The sequence below is a fragment of the Rhinoderma darwinii genome (assembly GCF_050947455.1).
Source record: "Rhinoderma darwinii isolate aRhiDar2 chromosome 4 unlocalized genomic scaffold, aRhiDar2.hap1 SUPER_4_unloc_7, whole genome shotgun sequence".
Taxonomy (NCBI): domain Eukaryota; kingdom Metazoa; phylum Chordata; class Amphibia; order Anura; family Rhinodermatidae; genus Rhinoderma; species Rhinoderma darwinii.
In genome coordinates, this window is record NW_027461762.1 from 85,175 (window position 1) to 102,934 (window position 17,760).

The following is a 17,760-nucleotide window of genomic DNA, read 5'->3' on the forward strand; positions in this document are numbered from 1 at the left end:
CGTTTACTTCCCTATTTGAATCAATCATTACTAAGAATTGACTGAGATGTGGGTGATGGAGGGGCGGATGAGGGTGTAATGCTGGTATTCCTGTCTTGCTATACTAATGCTTGTAGTGTATTGATGGTACTATGTTGGGAGGACTTTGATTGCATATTTACTTATTGTTGTTGAAATATAGGTTGAAATGATCGGCCCTCATGGGCTTTTTCTGTACCCATGTCACCCCCTTTTCTTTTTCTGTATCCCCATTTCTTTTCTTGAAAATAAAAAATTTGAAATATAAAAAACAAAAAAAACAAAGGAGGAAACCCAGCGTCTGGTGATGTCCATGGGTTCCAGACTTCAGGCCATCATTGCCTGCAAAGGATTCTCTACAAAGTATTAAAAAAAACATTTATGGTAATGTTAATTTGTCCAATCACTTTTGATCACCTGAAATGAGGAGGTTGTGTAGAAAAATGGTGGCAATTCCTAAACTTTTCACAGGAGATTTTTGTTTAACCCCTTGAAATAAACCTGAAAGTTTCAACTTCAATTGCATCTCAGTTGTTTCATTTCAAATCCAATGTGGTGGCAGCAAAACCCAAATCATGAAGATTGTGTCACTGCCCAAATAATTCTGGACCCAACCCACACACCCACCCACACAGCAAACACTCTGAACAAGCATAGCTGCAGTGTAAAGAATGGGGGTGGGACAGAGCAAGAGTATTGAACTACAGCGAAGCTGGAGTCATTGATCATATCCAAGCCCTTATGAAGATTAGTCTAAAATGATGAAGATCAAAGTTATAATATACATTTTTTTTTTATTTGAAAAAATTAACAAATCTTCACAGAATAAAAACAGGAAGCGGATCATAAACTCAGCAGAACAATTAGAAGGTCGGCCAGATCAGGTTTCATTAGCGGTTGTGTCCAGCGTCTTTGTTAGCGGTTTTGTCCAGCAGTGCCGCCTTGTGGTCATTTTCTGTGCTACATCCTGGACCCCTATAACCCATTACATAGCTGGACAGAAAAACTACTGCACTACCACCCTGCAAACTGCAGCGGCAGCCATATTGGTTGTAACAACTTTCCCATGAACAGATAAAACAAAGAAAAAAACTCCACTGTAACCAGTGTCAGGAGGGGGCGCTAAAGCCGGTTTACTCTTCCAAACTGGATCTTTTATGCAATGGTAAAACTTGTATTTCCCAATAGATTTTCTCCATTAATATAAAACTATTTACACGTGATCATTCTTCATCAAATCTTGAGAGATAAAACGGCAGCGTTATCACAGTTCATACGGGATGCCTCGGATTCTCCGTGCGAGCTGCATGTCCTTCACAAAGAGAGTGCCCCTATTGGCCTGGTGACTGAAGAGGTAAGAATCTTCAAAGAGACTCACGAGGAAGTCCTCAGCTGACTGTGGATACAGAAGAGCATTAGTCCCTCTTAAAGTGACAGCACTCCCGGTATAATTTACTACACAGCTCGAAGGACTGATCAGATTTCACTTTTATGAGCTGTTAGCTAGAGTGATGGTGGGGGGGGGGGGGGTCTGGCCTCTGGAACTCCCACAATGCATCACAACCCCTATGCAAATGTCCCGCTAGGGCATATGGATGTGTTAGAGGGGGCGGGGGCTGAGTAGTGAATCACTGCAAAGAGCAGCTCCCTCTCTGGTTGACCCATGCGTTACATGGACAGTGCATTGTATGAGATACTGACCTCTTGTAGCGCCATAAGTGCGGTGCTTTGCCAGTAGTAAAACACGCCGCGGGAATACTTCAGGCAGATCTCTCTCACCTGCAAGAATAAAAGGGGAATATCACTGACAATAAAGAGGAGCAGCCGCAGAGGACACATCCACTCACCAGGCGGAAAAACGGGGTTTTCTGAATGAGCAGATTGGTTGATTTTTGGTACTTTCTTATTTCCATCAGTGCACGGGCTCCTGGGCGGTAGCGTCTTCTTCGTTGTGTGCTCGGTCTGTGACTTGTTTCCCCACTACCTGTAAGAAAGAAATCCATAATCATAGCTGAAAATGAATCTCCCGCTACATGGAAATTCACTGTCTGGCCGGGTTCACACGTAGCGTAAACACGGCGGATTTTCTGCAACCGATTTCATTGCGGAAACTCCACAGCGTAATACAGAAGCAGAAGAGTGGAAGAGATTCAAACAAATCTCATCCAGACGCAGCGGAAAAAAACTGCCAAACTTACCCAGATCTCTCTGCTCCTGCGTTCAACCCGGCCTCCAGGGATGATGTCTCATCCAATATGACTGCTGCAGAACATCAGAGGGACACGTCACCATGGCTACGGGTAAGTATGGTTTTTTTTCTACCTTCTATGGACATTCCAGCCGAAAAACTGCAATTTTTCAGCCAGAATTACTAATTGGGCAAGGAGCAGTCAAACTTGACTATTTCCGGCGATCCCATAGGGAATGAATAGAGCGGTCGGACTGCAGGTTGGAAATTCTTAGATCCCTCATTTCATAATATATCTTCATGGGTGTGAGATGTGTTCTCAGATTCCCTTCCCAGGGCCATATAGTAACGTGCTTCCTGCAACCACCACTAGGGGGAGACGATTGTGCACATGCATACAGCTCCTGTTGTGCCTATATAAATCAGTCCTCAGTTTGCTCCCCCTAGTGGCGGCCTTGTGCTACAGAAATTTCGGTAAGTAACAGATTTTTACCTGCATAGAAACGAACCCTCTAAGATATAAAGCTGAGAAACGGATTACAATCTAGTATTACACGACCCGAGGTTATCTGGAATTCATTTTTAAAATAAAATATATAATGAGAGTGATAAGATGATCAAGGTGCAACTTTCTCTTACTTGGCGGAGATTGAGGAGGAGCTGCAGGTTTCTTCTGCGGCTGCGCCGACTTCCTGCGGGACGAGCTTTTCTGGGGTGGTTTCATGATGATGTAAAACGCTGCTGAGAGTCATACAATCAGTTAAGCAGATAAGAGACGGTGACAATTCAGCAGAATGACAGGTGACGTAGGATAAACTGAGCGGTTTTATACTGACTGATGCCACCAATGCAAGCGACAAGAAAGTGATGACATTGACGGTGAAGATATGAGATTGCCGGATGTCAGTAATTAACGCACGCTGCATCAATGAATACAATAGATCCTCGTGGCATCAATTACCAGAACAGCGACATCAATGATCTATTTAATAATGCGGCAACAGAAGAGCTACCCGCAGCAGATCCCGCAAGCAATGGGCAGATGTTTGCAGACGTAATGGAGCCGTCTTTTCAGGCGTGATTCGAGGCGTAAAACGCCTGAAAATAGGTCGTGTGCACAGAACCTTACAGAGAATCCGTAATCCAGACAAAGGTGGGAAATTTAAAACTGGAGCAAAGGAAAAGTGGAGCAGTCGTCATGGAAATGAAAGGCCGCAGCTGGAGGACGATGAGCTGCAACAATGCAGTACAAATATACAGAAATAAAACATCTAATAATCCATATGATCTCTAGACACGCAGCAGCGAAAATGTATAAAATCAACACACACGATAGACGAGGAGAAGAAACATTCAGTCGAGTGCGCAACTTTTCTTAGGACTCTCTGCTTTGTGCCGTTTCTGTTATTCCTCCTGGAAATGTAAGAATTGACAGCTGTGTGTTACCAGTTGGGGGTGTGTCCCTACACAAACTGACAACGTCCAATCAGTGCTGACAGAGAGACTGTAGGGACACGACCTTTGATGAGGAGAATGGCAACACCAAGTTATCTATTAATACATACATTTCTAGGAGAAGTGTCGGCTCCTCTTTAATAATATTGTCTGTATCCTGTATAATTCATGAGGACGCACGTGCTGCCCGGCGTGATGTCAGCGTCACCGTATCTATCAATGATTATACACTGAACTCTAGAAAACTGCCAGATACACCAGGACGACTGTATACATCAGAGTTTCCCAACCTTTTCAGGCTCGAGGCACCCCAGGGAAAAAAAATAATTCTCAGGGCACCCCTACCAAAAATTGTTTACAAAACGACAAAAAATGGGGAAAAACAAGCAGTACACTCTTAGGTTATGTTCACACAACGTTTTTTTGTAAGGCAGAAACTAAAAGTCTGCCTCGAAATTCATTTACGAATTTTGAGGCAGATTTTGAATTGACAGCGCTGTTTGACTTTTTTTTATTTATTTTTTTCCCACATTTTTTTTAAGCCGTTGAAGCGAATGCAAAAACCGCAGACAAAAAAGCACCAAACGAGCGCCGCAGGTTTTTTCTGCCTCCTATTAATTTCAATGGGAGGTCAGAGGAGGAAACCACTTGAAGACCGTCAGCCCCCCACTCACAGTAATAACCGTCAGCCCCCCACTCCCAGTAATGACCGTCAGCCCCCCACTCACAGTAATGACCGTCAGCCCCCCACTCCCAGTAATGACCGTCAGCCCCCCACTCCCAGTAATGACCGTCAGCCCCCCACTCCCAGTAATGACCGTCAGCCCCCCACTCCCAGTAATGACCGTCAGCCCCCCACTCACAGTAATGACCGTCAGCCCCCCACTCACAGTAATGACCGTCAGCCCCCCACTCACAGTAATGACCGTCAGCCCCCCACTCACAGTAATGACCGTCAGCCCCCCACTCACAGTAATGACCGTCAGCTCCCCACTCCCAGTAATGACCGTCAGCCCCCCACTCACAGTAATGACCGTCAGCCCCCCACTCACAGTAATGACCGTCAGCCCCCCACTCACAGTAATGACCGTCAGCCCCCCACTCACAGTAATGACCGTCAGCCCCCCACTCACAGTAATGACCGTCAGCCCCCACTCCCAGTAATGACCGTCAGCCCCCCACTCCCAGTAATGACCGTCAGCCCCCCACTCCCAGTAATGACCGTCAGCCCCCCACTCCCAGTACTGACCGTCAGCCCCCCACTCACAGTAATGACCGTCAGCCCCCCACTCACAGTAATAACCGTCAGCCCCCCACTCCCAGTAATGACCGTCAGCCCCCCCACTCCCAGTAATGACCGTCAGCCCCCCACTCCCAGTAATGACCGTCAGCCCCCCACTCCCAGTACTGACCGTCAGCCCCCCACTCACAGTAATGACCGTCAGCCCCCCCACTCACAGTAATGACCGTCAGCCCCCCACTCCCAGTAATGACCGTCAGCCCCCCCCCACTCCCAGTAATGACCGTCAGCCCCCCCACTCCCAGTAAAGACCGTCAGCCCCCCCACTCCCAGTAATGACCGTCAGCACCCCCACTCCCAGTAATGACCGTCAGCCCCCCCACTCCCAGTAATGACCGTCAGCCCCCCCACTCCAGTAATGACCGTCAGCCCCCCACTCCCAGTAATGACCGTCAGCCCCCCACTCCCAGTAATGACCGTCAGCCCCCCACTCCCAGTAATGACCGTCAGCCCCCCACTCACAGTAATGACCGTCAGCCCCCCACTCACAGTAATTACCGTCAGCCCCCCACTCACAGTAATGACCGTCAGCCCCCCACTCACAGTAATGACCGTCAGCCCCCCACTCCCAGTAATGACCGTCAGCCCCCCACTCACAGTAATGACCGTCAGCCCCCCACTCACATTATAATGACCACTCAGTAAAGCCACCATCAGCCTCAGTCCCCACGCCCCCCGATAAAATAACCATCTGCCCCTCTAGTAAAGGGACCATCACAGACAGAAAGTGTGCTTACCCCTGGGGAAGGAATAAATAAGTAGGTATAAGAACAACAACTCCCAGCATGTCCAGGATGTTATGTGATATCAGAGAAAGTTTACAGGAGGAGGTATAAGAGGAGAGGACTACAACTCCCAGCATGTCCAGACAGTATGGGATATCAGAGGACATTACAGGGAGGAGGTATAAGAGGAGAGGACTACAACTCCCAGCATGTCCAGACTTAGTATGGGATATCAGAGGACATTACAGGGAGGAGGTATAAGAGAAGAGGACTACAACTCCCAGCATGTCCAGGCTGTTATTATGGGATATCAGAGGACATTACAGGGAGGAGGTATAAGAGGAGAGAACTACAACTCCTAGCATGTCCAAGCTGTTATTATGGGATATCAGAGAGGACATTACAGGTAGGAGGTAGAAGAGGAGAGGACTACAACTCCCAGCATGTCCAGACTGTTATTATGGGATATCAGAGGACATTACAGGGAGGAGGTATAAGAGGAGAGAACTACAACTCCTAGCATGTCCAGGCTGTTATTATGGGATATCAGAGGACATTACAGGGAGGAGGTATAAGAGGAGAGGACTACAACTCCCAGCATGTCCATGCTGTTATTATGGGATATCAGAGGACATTACAGGGAGGAGGTATAAGAGAGGACTACAACTCCCAGCATGTCCAGGACGTTATTATGGGATATCAGAGGACATTACAGGGAGGAGGTATAAGAGGAGAGAACTACAACTCCCAGCATGTCCAGACTGTTATTATGGGATATCAGAGGACATTACAGGGAGGAGGTATAAGAGGAGAGAACTACAACTCCCAGCATGTCCAGGCTGTTATTATGGGATATCAGAGGACATTACAGGGAGGAGGTATAAGAGGAGAGGACTACAACTCCTAGCATGTCCAGGCTGTTATTATGGGATATCAGAGGACATTACAGGGAGGAGGTATAAGAGGAGAGGACTACAACTCCCAGCATGTCCAGGACGTTATTATGGGATATCAGAGGACATTACAGGGAGGAGGTATAAGAGGAGAGGACTACAACTCCCAGCATGTCCAGGACGTTATTATGGGATATCAGAGGACATTACAGGGAGGAGGTAGAAGAGGAGAGGACTACAACTCCCAGCATGTCCAGGACGTTATTATGGGATATCAGAGGACATTACAGGGAGGAGGTATAAGAGGAGAGGACTACAACTACCCACATTCCCCTGGCTCCATTTCTCACACAACTGCTAAGAAAGTAAAGAAAACCCACTTACCCTGCCCAGTGTTAATGGCTCCTCTCCCTCCGTCAGGCTTCTAGTGGGAAGCTGTGGGCGGTGCTTGTAACAGACGTCCGCGCGTCACGCCTGCTACAACGTCGGGGGCGGAGCTTGTAGCAAAAAAAAAAAAAAAAATGTCAAAAAAAAATTCGATTATTTTTTTTTTTTTTGCCGTGGATGAGCCGCGGCACCCCTGAACAGCTCTCGGCACCCCGGTTGGGAACCACTGGTATAGATTATATAATAGCCCCACAATATAAAAGCCAAGAAAAACCAAAAGGCTCCCGCACTGCGTTGTTCCAGGTTATGTATCGCCCCCTTGTGGCTAATAGAAGAAGTACACCAAATGTTCAAACCATCGCTAAAGCCAACAAAACTATATCCTGATGTTTGATCTCCCACAATCTATAATAATAATATAACCGCGCGGTCTCAATGACGTCATCAAGACCTCGGCTGTAAAGAAAAGCCTGTTTATACCCCTGGGTTCCAGGATGGGTCTATTTTAGGCTCGATGGGTTTCTATCAAGTTCTATAGAAAATGCTTAGAAACGTTGTGATATTAAAAAAAAAACTTTTATTGACATTAAGACCCCTTTACCAATGCCGATAATCATACGAGCGCTTGTTTTCGATCACAGGCAGCGACGATCAGACGATAAACTGCACTCATTGGTCAGCTGATCACATCTTTTATGCATCCCAAAAAATCCTCGTTGTCCACAGCGTACAAATGGGATGTGCTGCCGACAATACGTAAACGTAAACTGTACGAGCAAGTTCCATCTAGTGAAAAACTGTAAACAGGGAGGAGGGGGATGCAGCTGCAGTTTCTTATGCCCCACGCACGCGACCGTATTTTTCATCAGTAATTACAGCAGGGACTCTCCCATAGAAGTCTATGGGCGCTTCCGTAAATATGGGTGGCTATGGATACGCATCCGTACTCTGACCATATTTATGGAAGCGTTGCTATGCAACATGCTGATGACATCATTTGCATCCTCCCTCTTTTTTTTTACGGATCCGTATATACCGATGCAATATGGACAGTTTTTCGGGATAGATGAAAATACGGTCGTGTGCATGGGGCCTTACTTGGTGTTGCAATGATGGGGGAGGGGTAGCGGCTGGTACTTGCTAGTTATACTATTACTGATATACTCATTAAAGGGGTCTTCGCATCAGACACATTTATGACGTATACATAGGATGTCAGAAAGATGAGGGTCCCACCTCCGGCTTTGTCTGATCTGTTTCCGTAACTCCCATAGTAGTGAATGCGGGTCCCAGAGGTGGAACCCCAATCTACCTGACATTTATGACATATCTGCTCGTTTGCTCCGGTCACACGGAGCTATGGATAACACGGAGCTATGGATAACACGGAGCTATGGATAACACGGAGCTATGGATGACACGGAGCTATGGATGACACGGAGCTATGGATGACACGGAGCTATGGATGACACGGAGCTATGGATGACACGGAGCTATGGATGACACGGAGCTATGGATAACACGGAGCTATGGATAACACGGAGCTATGGATGACACGGAGCTATGGATGACACGGAGCTATGGATGACACGGAGCTATGGATGACACGGAGCTATGGATAACACGGAGCTATGGATAACACGGAGCTATGGATGACACGGAGCTATGGATAACACGGAGCTATGGATGACACTGAGCTATGGATGACACGGAGCTATGGATGACACGGAGCTATGGATGACACGGAGCTATGGATGACACGGAGCTATGGATAACACGGAGCTATGGATGACACGGAGCTATGGATAACACGGAGCTATGGATGACACGGAGCTATGGATAACACGGAGCTATGGATAACACGGAGCTATGGATGACACGGAGCTATGGATAACACGGAGCTATGGATAACACGGAGCTATGGATAACACGGAGCTATGGATAACACGGAGCTATGGATGACACGGAGCTATGGATAACACGGAGCTATGCATAAAACACGGAGCTATGGATAACACGGAGCTATGGATAACACGGAGCTATGGATAACACGGAGCTATGGATAACACGGAGCTATGGATAACACGGAGCTATGGATAACACGGTGCTATGGATAACACGGAGCTATGGATAACACGGAGCTATGGATAACACGGAGCTATGGATAACACGGAGCTATGAATAACACGGAGCTATGGATGAGGGCGAGCGGTCGTTACTCTGATCGCTCGTCCCCAAACGTTATTATCATGTCGGCAGCGCGTTTTTCTGTTTACACAGGGAGATGCGCTGCCGACAACAATAATATTTCACTTTTTTAAAACGATACGACCAGCAGATGATTGGGTGTTTGCTCGTTCATCTGCGGATCGCTGCCCTTTTTACAAAGCGCAATTATCAGCAACGAGCGTTATATGAACACTTGTCTGCCCGATAATCGTCCTGTGTAAAGAACATTTTAGGCTAAGTTCACACTGAGTTTTTTGACTACTTTTTTTTACGCGGAAACCGCGCCGCAAAACTCGTCAAAAACTGCCCTATAATGCCTCCCATTGATTTCAATGGGAGGCGTCGGCGTCTTTTTCCCGCGAGCAGTAAAACTGCCTCGCGAGAAAAAGAAGCGACATGCCCTATCTTCGGGCGTTTATGCCTCTGACCTCCCATTGACTTCAATGGGAGGCAGAGAAAGCGTATTTCGCGGTGTATTATGCCCGCGGCGCTCAATGGCCGCGGGCGAAAAACGCAGCGAAGATCGGCGTGCAGGGAGAGGAAAATGTGCCTCAAACTTCCAAACGGAATTTTGAGGCAGATATTCCTCCTGCAAAAAACTCTGTGTGAACATAGCCTTAGACTCATGTCCTGGTTACTACACTTCAGTGGAAAGCTACCGGCAGTCGCCACTAGGGGGAGCTACTGTAAATGCATTTATATTGTGCTAACTGACGTTAACCCCTTAGTGACCATCCCATTTTAGGCCCTAATGACCGAGCTATTTTATTTGTTTTTCTATAGTCGCATTCAAAGAGCTCTAACTTTTTTATTTTTTCAGCACGCCACAGGTGTCTCATATATTTTATTAGAAATGGGCAGTGAAAATGAAAAATGACATTATTTTCCAATAAGACGCAGCATTAGTTAAAATTTTTTCATTTTCTCAACAAATAATGGAGAAAAAGCACCGTAACATTTGTAAAGCAACTTCTTCAGAGTAGGGAAATACCCCACACGTGGTCATAAACTGCTATTTGGACACACAGCAAGGCTCTAAAGGGAAGGAGCGCCATTTAGTATTTGGAGTGGAGATTTTATAAGATTCGTTTTTTGACACCATGTTGCATTGAGCTATTGTAATGGCAGGAAGGAGGTGAAGGGAACAAGTGAGCCCTAATCTACCCACCGCCCGAAGGGTTAATGAGCCAGTCAGGATCAGGAAGTAGTGGAGTATACAAACGGGAGCACGGAGCAGAAGCAAGCCAGGGGTAGAGCAACGCAGGATAAACGGAACTGAAGCAAAGCAGAAGCAGGCTGGAGCAAGGCAGCAGTGGGGCCAGGAATCCAAAAAGAATAACAAGCAAGGAGGAAGAGAAAACGGCAGGTATAAATGGACAGGGGGCGGAGCTAACTCTGACTGACCAGGCCGCGATAGGCTCTCCCACTCCTGAGCCTGCCACCCTGATTGGTGGGAGCAGGTGTCAGTCTCAGAGGTCTGGCCTCAGGTGTCGACTGATTAATCCTGGGAGTATACCCAGATGTAGTACCTGGCAGATCCTTTACAGTACTCCCCCTTTTATGAGGGGCCACCGGACCCTTACTAAGAGGACCCGGTTTAGTGGGGAAGAGAAGGTGGAACCTCCTTATCAATACCCCAGCGTGAACATCTCGAGCAGGTACCCAAGTCCTCTCCTCCGGCCCGTATCCTCTCCAATGGACCAGGTACTGGAGGGAGCCCTGGATCATCCTACTGTCCACAATCTTGGCCACCTCGAATTCCACCCCCTCAGGGGTGAGAACGGGAACAGGAGGTTTCCTCGAGGGGGACCAGGACGGGGAGCAGCGTTTCAGGAGGGAGGCATGGAAGACGTCGTGTATGCGAAAGGATGGGGGCAGCTCCAGACGGAAGGATACAGGGTTGAGGACTTCAATGACCTTATAAGGTCCAATAAATCGGGGAGCAAACTTCCTGCGCGGGACCTTAAGGCGCAAGTTCCTTGACGACAACCACACCAGATCCCCGACGACAAACCGGGGGTTAGCAGAACGTCTACAATCAGCCTGAATCTTTTGTACGCTCTGGGACGCCTCTAGGTTCTTCTGAACCTGGGCCCAGACTGTGCACAGTTCCCGATGAACGTCCTCTACCTCGGGATTATTGGAACAACCAGGGGAAACGGAGGAGAACCTAGGATTAAACCCGAAATTACAGAAAAACGGGGAGACCCCTGACGAGTTACTGACCCGGTTATTCAGGGAAAATTCGGCGAGGGGAAGGAATGAGACCCAATCAAATTGACAGTCAGAAATGAAACACCTTAAATATTGTTCCAGGGATTGGTTAGTCCTTTCCGTTTGGCCATTAGTTTCGGGATGGAAGGCGGAGGAGAAGGATAGATCAATCTCCAACTTTTTACAAAAAGCTCTCCAAAATAAGGAAACAAATTGTACCCCTCTGTCCGAAACTATATTGACAGGGGCCCCGTGGAGACGCAGAATGTGTTTCACAAACAAAGAAACTAATGTCTTGGCGTTAGGTAGTTTCTTAAGGGGCACAAAGTGGCACATCTTGCTGAAGCGGTCTACTACCACCCACACCACCGACTTGCCCTGAGATGGAGGCAAATCGGTGATAAAATCCATGGAGATATGGGTCCAAGGTCTCTGGGGAATGGGCAAGGAACGTAGTAAGCCCACAGGTCGGGACCTAGGGGTCTTGGACCTAGCACAGACCTCACAAGCGGCGACGTAAGCCCTAACGTCTTTAGGCAACCCAGGCCACCAATAGTTTCTGGTAATGAGGAGTTTGGTACCCAAGATGCCAGGATGACCAGATAGAGCGGAGTCATGGTTTTCCCTGAGTACCCTTAGCCGGTATTGCAGGGGGACAAACAGTTTGTCCCCAGGGAGGTTCCCGGGAGCTGAACCTTGATCAGCTGCGATGTCAGAGGCTAAGTCAGAATCAGTGGCAGAAACAATTATACCAGGGGGTAAAATACAAGCAGGATCCTTCTCAGAAGGAGGATTAGCCATGAAACTACGTGACAGTGCATCAGCCTTAATATTTTTGGACCCAGCCCTATAGGTAACCAAGAAATTAAATCTGGTAAAGAACAGTGCCCAACGAGCTTGTCTAGGATTAAGCCTCCGGGCAGATTCTAGGAAAACCAGATTCTTGTGGTCAGTAAGGACCGTTACCTGGTGTCTGGCCCCCTCCAAGAAGTGACGCCACTCTTCAAAAGCCCATTTAATGGCTAAAAGTTTGCGGTTGCCAATATCATAGTTACACTCCGTGGGCGAAAACTTCCTAGAGAAGTAAGCACAGGGGCGGAGATGGGTGAGGGAGCTGGTACCCTGGGACAAGACGGCCCCCACTCCCACCTCGGACGCGTCAACCTCCACAATAAATGGCTCCCTTTGGTTGGGCTGAACCAGCACGGGGGCCGAGATAAAGCACTTCTTGAGGGTCTCAAAAGCCTGGACGGCCTCAGGGGGCCAATGGAGGACATCAGCACCCTTGCGAGTGAGGTCCGTAAGAGGCTTAGCGACGACCGAGAAGTTGGCAATAAATCTCCTGTAATAGTTAGCGAACCCCAAAAAACACTGTAGCGCCTTCAGGGAGGCAGGTTGGACCCATTCCGCCACAGCCTGAACCTTGGCAGGGTCCATGCGGAATTCATGAGGAGTGAGGATTTGACCTAAAAATGGTATCTCCTGTACCCCAAACACACATTTTTCGGTCTTCGCAAACAGATTATTTTCCCGAAGGACCTGGAGGACCTTCCTGACATGCTCCACGTGGGAGGACCAGTCCTTGGAAAACACCAGTATGTCATCAAGGTACACTACAAGAAAATTACCCAGGTAATCTCTCAGAATTTCATTAATAAAATTCTGGAAGACGGCAGGGGCATTACACAACCCAAAGGGCATGACTAGGTATTCGAAATGACCTTCGGGCGTGTTGAACGCAGTTTTCCACTCATCCCCCTCTTTGATGCGGATAAGGTTATATGCCCCCCGTAGATCGAACTTAGAGAACCATTGGGCCCCCTGAACCTGATTAAAAAGATCCGGAATCAAAGGAAGGGGATACTGGTTCCTTACTGTGACCTTATTCAAGTTCCGATAATCAATGCACGGCCTAAGACCACCATCCTTCTTCCCCATGAAAAAGAAGCCAGCACCTACAGGAGAAGTCGAGGGGCGAATGAAACCCTTGGCCAGGCATTCTTGGATATACTCCCTCATAGCTTTACGTTCAGGACATGAAAGATTAAATATCCTCCCCTTAGGAAGCTTGGCACCAGGCACCAAATCGATGGCGCAATCGTAATCTCTATGAGGGGGCAACACCTCGGAGGCCTCCTTAGAAAACACATCAGCGAAGTCCTGAACAAACTCAGGAAGCGAGTTTACCGCCTCCCGGGGAGAAATAGAGTTAACCGAAAGACATGACATCCGGCAATTGGGATTATGCAGCTGCAACCAGGGAAGACCTAATACCAGATCGGACGATAATCTCTGCATCACCAGTACAGAGCACTGCTCCAAATGCATGGAGCCAACACGGAGTTCAAAAACAGGAGTATGCTGAGTAAAATAACCATTAGCAAGAGGAGTGGAGTCGATACCTACTACAGGGATAGGATAAGGTAAATCAATAAATGGCATTTTTAGAGACATAGCAAATTCCACAGACATGATATTAGCAGATGAGCCCGAATCCACGAAGGCACTGCCAGTGGCAGACCGGCCAGCAAACGAGACCTGAAAGGGAAGCAAAATCTTATTGCGTTTAGTATTAACGGGAAATACCTGTGCGCCCAAGTGACCTCCCCGATGATCACTTAGGCGCGGAAGTTTTCCGGCTGCTTATTCTTGCGCCTGGGACAGGTGTTCAGTAGATGCTTGTCGTCCCCACAATAGAAGCAGAGACCATTCTTCCTGCGAAACTCTCTACGTTGTGGAGGGGACATGGAGGCCCCGAGTTGCATAGGTACCTCCGAGTCCTCCGTGGAAGAGCGAGGAGACGGGACCTCGGGGGGAATCGCAGGGCAGTCAGAGGGGAAAACATTGAAACGTTCAAGCTGACGTTCCCTGAGACGTCGGTCAAGTCGTACTGCTAGGGCCATAACCTGGTCTAGGGAGTCAGAAGAGGGGTAGCTAACCAGCAGATCCTTCAGGGTGTCAGATAATCCTAACCTAAACTGGCACTTTAGGGCCGGGTCGTTCCACCGAGAAGCTACGCACCACTTTCTAAAATCAGAACAGTATTCCTCAACAGGTCTCCCACCAGGAGAGGTCACCAGCTGACTCTCGGCTAAGGCAGTCCTGTCAGTCTCGTCGTAAATGAGACCGAGGGCAGAGAAAAACCGATCAACGGAGGAAAGTTCAGGGGCGTCAGGAGCCAAGGAGAAGGCCCACTCTTGGGGCCCTTCCTGGAGTCGGGATATAATGATACCCACCCGCTGGTTCTCGGAACCTGAGGAGTGAGGTCTTAGGCGGAAATAAAGTCTGCAACTCTCCCGGAAGGAGAGAAAAGTCTTACGGTCCCCTGAGAACCGGTCAGGTAACTTGAGGTTGGGTTCTAAAGGTGAGGTGAGGGGTACTACAAAGGCAGCGTCAGACTGATTGACCCTCTGAGCCAGGGCCTGGACCTGTAGGGAGAGGCCCTGCATCTGCTGGGTCAGGGTCTCAAGGGGGTCCATGATAACGTCAGCGTAGAAGAAATGGTAGACTAGGTAAGGGCTTGTTATTAGCGCTTGTTATTATGTAATGGCAGGAAGGAGGTGAAGGGAACAAGTGAGCCCTAATCTACCCACCGCCCTGTCCCTGCCTACTTGCAACGACCCGCCCTAGGCGACGGGGTACAACTTGGCGGCGGTCCCTACGCTGTCTAAGTGCAAGGGAGACAAACAGGGAACACGCAAGGGAATACAGTAGCCCACGGAACGCCGCGAGGAAACGGAGGGTTAATGAGCCAGTCAGGATCAGGAAGTATTGGAGTATACAAACGGGAGCACGGAGCAGAAGCAAGCCAGGGGTAGAGCAACGCAGGATAAACGGAACTGAAGCAAAGCAGAAGCACGGCAGAAGCAGGCTGGAGCAAGGCAGCAGTGGGGCCAGGAATCCAAAAAGAATAACAAGCAAGGAGGAAGAGAAAACGGCAGGTATAAATGGACAGGGGGCGGAGCTAACTCTGACTGACCAGGCCGCGATAGGCTCTCCCACTCCTGAGCCTGCCACCCTGATTGGTGGGAGCAGGTGTCAGTCTCAGAGGTCTGGCCTCAGGTGTCGACTGATTAATCCTGGGAGTATACCCAGATGTAGTACCTGGCAGATCCTTTACAGCTATAGTACCAGTACAGTGGTACCCCCCGAAAAATTACCCCATTTTGGAAACTAGATCCCTCAAAGAATTGATCTAGGGGTGTAGTGAGCATTTTGACCGCACAAGTGTTTTGCAAAAATGAGTAAACAATAGATGTTGCAGATTGAAAATGGCTTTTTCCACAAATATGCCATTTCAGTGCCCAATGTGTTGTGCCCAGCTTGTACCACCGTAGACACACATCCCATAAATTGTTAAGCGGGTTCTCCAGAATACACCATATGTGGTCATAAATTGCCGTTTGGGTACACTGCCAGGCTCAGTTGGACCACCATTTGGCTTTTGAAGCGCAGATTTTGCTTGGTGTATTAGTGGTATTTCAGCTTATAATGTGGGGGCATATGTGAACTGGGCGGAGTACATCAGGGTATATGTAAGCTGTGCGGAGTACATCAGGGTATATGTAAGCTGGGCGGAGTACATCAGGGTATATGTAAGCTGTGCGGAGTACATCAGGGTATATGTAATATGTGAGGAGTACATCAGGGTATATGTAAGCTGTGCGTAGTACATCATTATATATGTAAGCTGTGCGGAGTACATCGGTATATGTAAGCTGTGCGGAGTACATCAGGGTATATGTAAACTGTGGAGTACATCAGGGTATATGTAAGCTGGGCAGAGTACATCAGGGTATATGTAAGCTGGGCGGAGTACATCAGGGCATATGTAAACTGGGCGGAGTACATCATTATTGTAACGTCTATGGTCACGGCCCGTCGATCGGTCGTTAACCCCGACGGCCGTGGCCATGGACAGCTTACCTGCCTTCAGCGTCGTCCCCCAGTCAGGCGCCGGCACTCTCTTCCAGATTCTGAGTGTCTCCGGCGGGTGCGCGCGCCCGCGCGTGCACGGCCTTAAAGGGCCAGTGCGCGCATTTTTGTAAAAAGCTGTAATCTGGCCCAGGCTATAAAAAGGGCTCTGCCCTCTTGCCCTTTGCCAGTTAGTTTTCCCGTTGTTCGTCTTACTTATGGTCTACCAGTGTCTTCCAGCCTCCCTGTGTACCTTGCTCCTGTATTCCGTATCCCGTATCCAGTTCCTGTGCCTACCAGCGTCAAGTGTCTTCTGCCACGCCAAGTGTCATCTGCCACGCCAAGTGTCTTCTGCCACGCCAAATGTCTTCTGCCACGCCAAGTGTCTTCTGCCACGCCAAGTGTCATCTGCCACGCCAAGTGTCTTCCGCTTCATCGGATACTGCCCGCCACGTCTGGCGCCACCTGTCACATCTGCCTCCATCCGTGCTGTAGCCACAGCCACCGCCGGGACTATTTCAGGTACCCAAAGCATTACTGTCTGCCATTGACTTCCGCATAGACTGTGACCTGGTCAGCTGCCTCCCCGCTACGGCGGTGCGGCCTAGTGGGTCCACATACCCTGTGTCCGTGACAATTATATATGTAAGCTGGGCGGAGTACATCAGGGTATATGTAATCTGGGCGGAGTACATCAGGATATATGTAAGCTGGGCGGAGTACATCAGGGCATATGTAAACTGGGCGGAGTACATCAGGGTATATGTAAGCCGGGCGGAGTACATCAGGGCATATTTAAGCTGGGCGGAGTACATCAGGGTGTATGTAAGCTGGGCGGAGTACATCAGGGCATATGTAAGCTGGGCGGAGAACATCTGGGTATATGTAAGCTGGGCGAAGTACATCAGGGTATATGTAAGCTGGGCGGAGTACATCAGGGCATATGTAAGCTGGGCGGAGTACATCAGGGTATATGTAAACTGGGCGGAGTACATCAGGGTATATGTAAACTGTGCGGAGTACATCAGGGTATATGTAAGCTGGGCGGAGTACATCAGGGTATATGTAATATGCGCGGAGTACATCAGGATATATGTAAGCTGTGCGTAGTACATCAGGATATATGTAAACTGTGGAGTACATCAGGGTATATGTAAGCTGTGCGGAGTACATCAGGGTATATGTTAGCTGGGTGGAGTGCATCAGGATATATGTAAGCTGTGCGGAGTACATCAGGGTATATGTTAGCTGGGTGGAGTGCATCAGGATATATGTAAACTGGGCGGAGTACATCAGGGTATATGTAAGCTGTGCGGAGTACATCAGGGTATATGTAATATGCGCGGAGTACATCAGGATATATGTAAACTGTAGAGTACATCAGGATATATGTAATATGTGCGGGTACATCAGGCTATATGCAAGCTGTGAGGAGTA

The 17,760-nt window shown here is 48.5% G+C and overlaps 1 protein-coding gene across 2 annotated transcripts in view; it reads right to left on the minus strand.

The window, feature by feature from the left end:
• Positions 1-792: 792 nt before the first annotated feature.
• LOC142684109 (histone H3-like centromeric protein A) overlaps positions 793-17,760 on the minus strand; it is a 92,860-nt gene continuing 75,892 nt past the window's right edge. The window contains exons 2-6 of one of the 2 annotated variants that reach the window (XM_075847503.1): positions 6,964-7,076; positions 2,846-2,944; positions 1,866-2,002; positions 1,720-1,797; positions 793-1,414 (exon numbers count right to left, since the gene is read on the minus strand). In XM_075847503.1, coding sequence (XP_075703618.1) covers positions 1,283-1,414; positions 1,720-1,797; positions 1,866-2,002; positions 2,846-2,930 — 432 coding nt within the window. In that variant the 5' untranslated portion in view covers positions 2,931-2,944; positions 6,964-7,076 and the 3' untranslated portion in view covers positions 793-1,282. Of the gene's footprint in view, positions 1,415-1,719; positions 1,798-1,865; positions 2,003-2,845; positions 2,948-6,963; positions 7,077-17,760 lie in introns of both variants that reach the window. The other variant, XM_075847502.1, reaches the window with a different exon arrangement.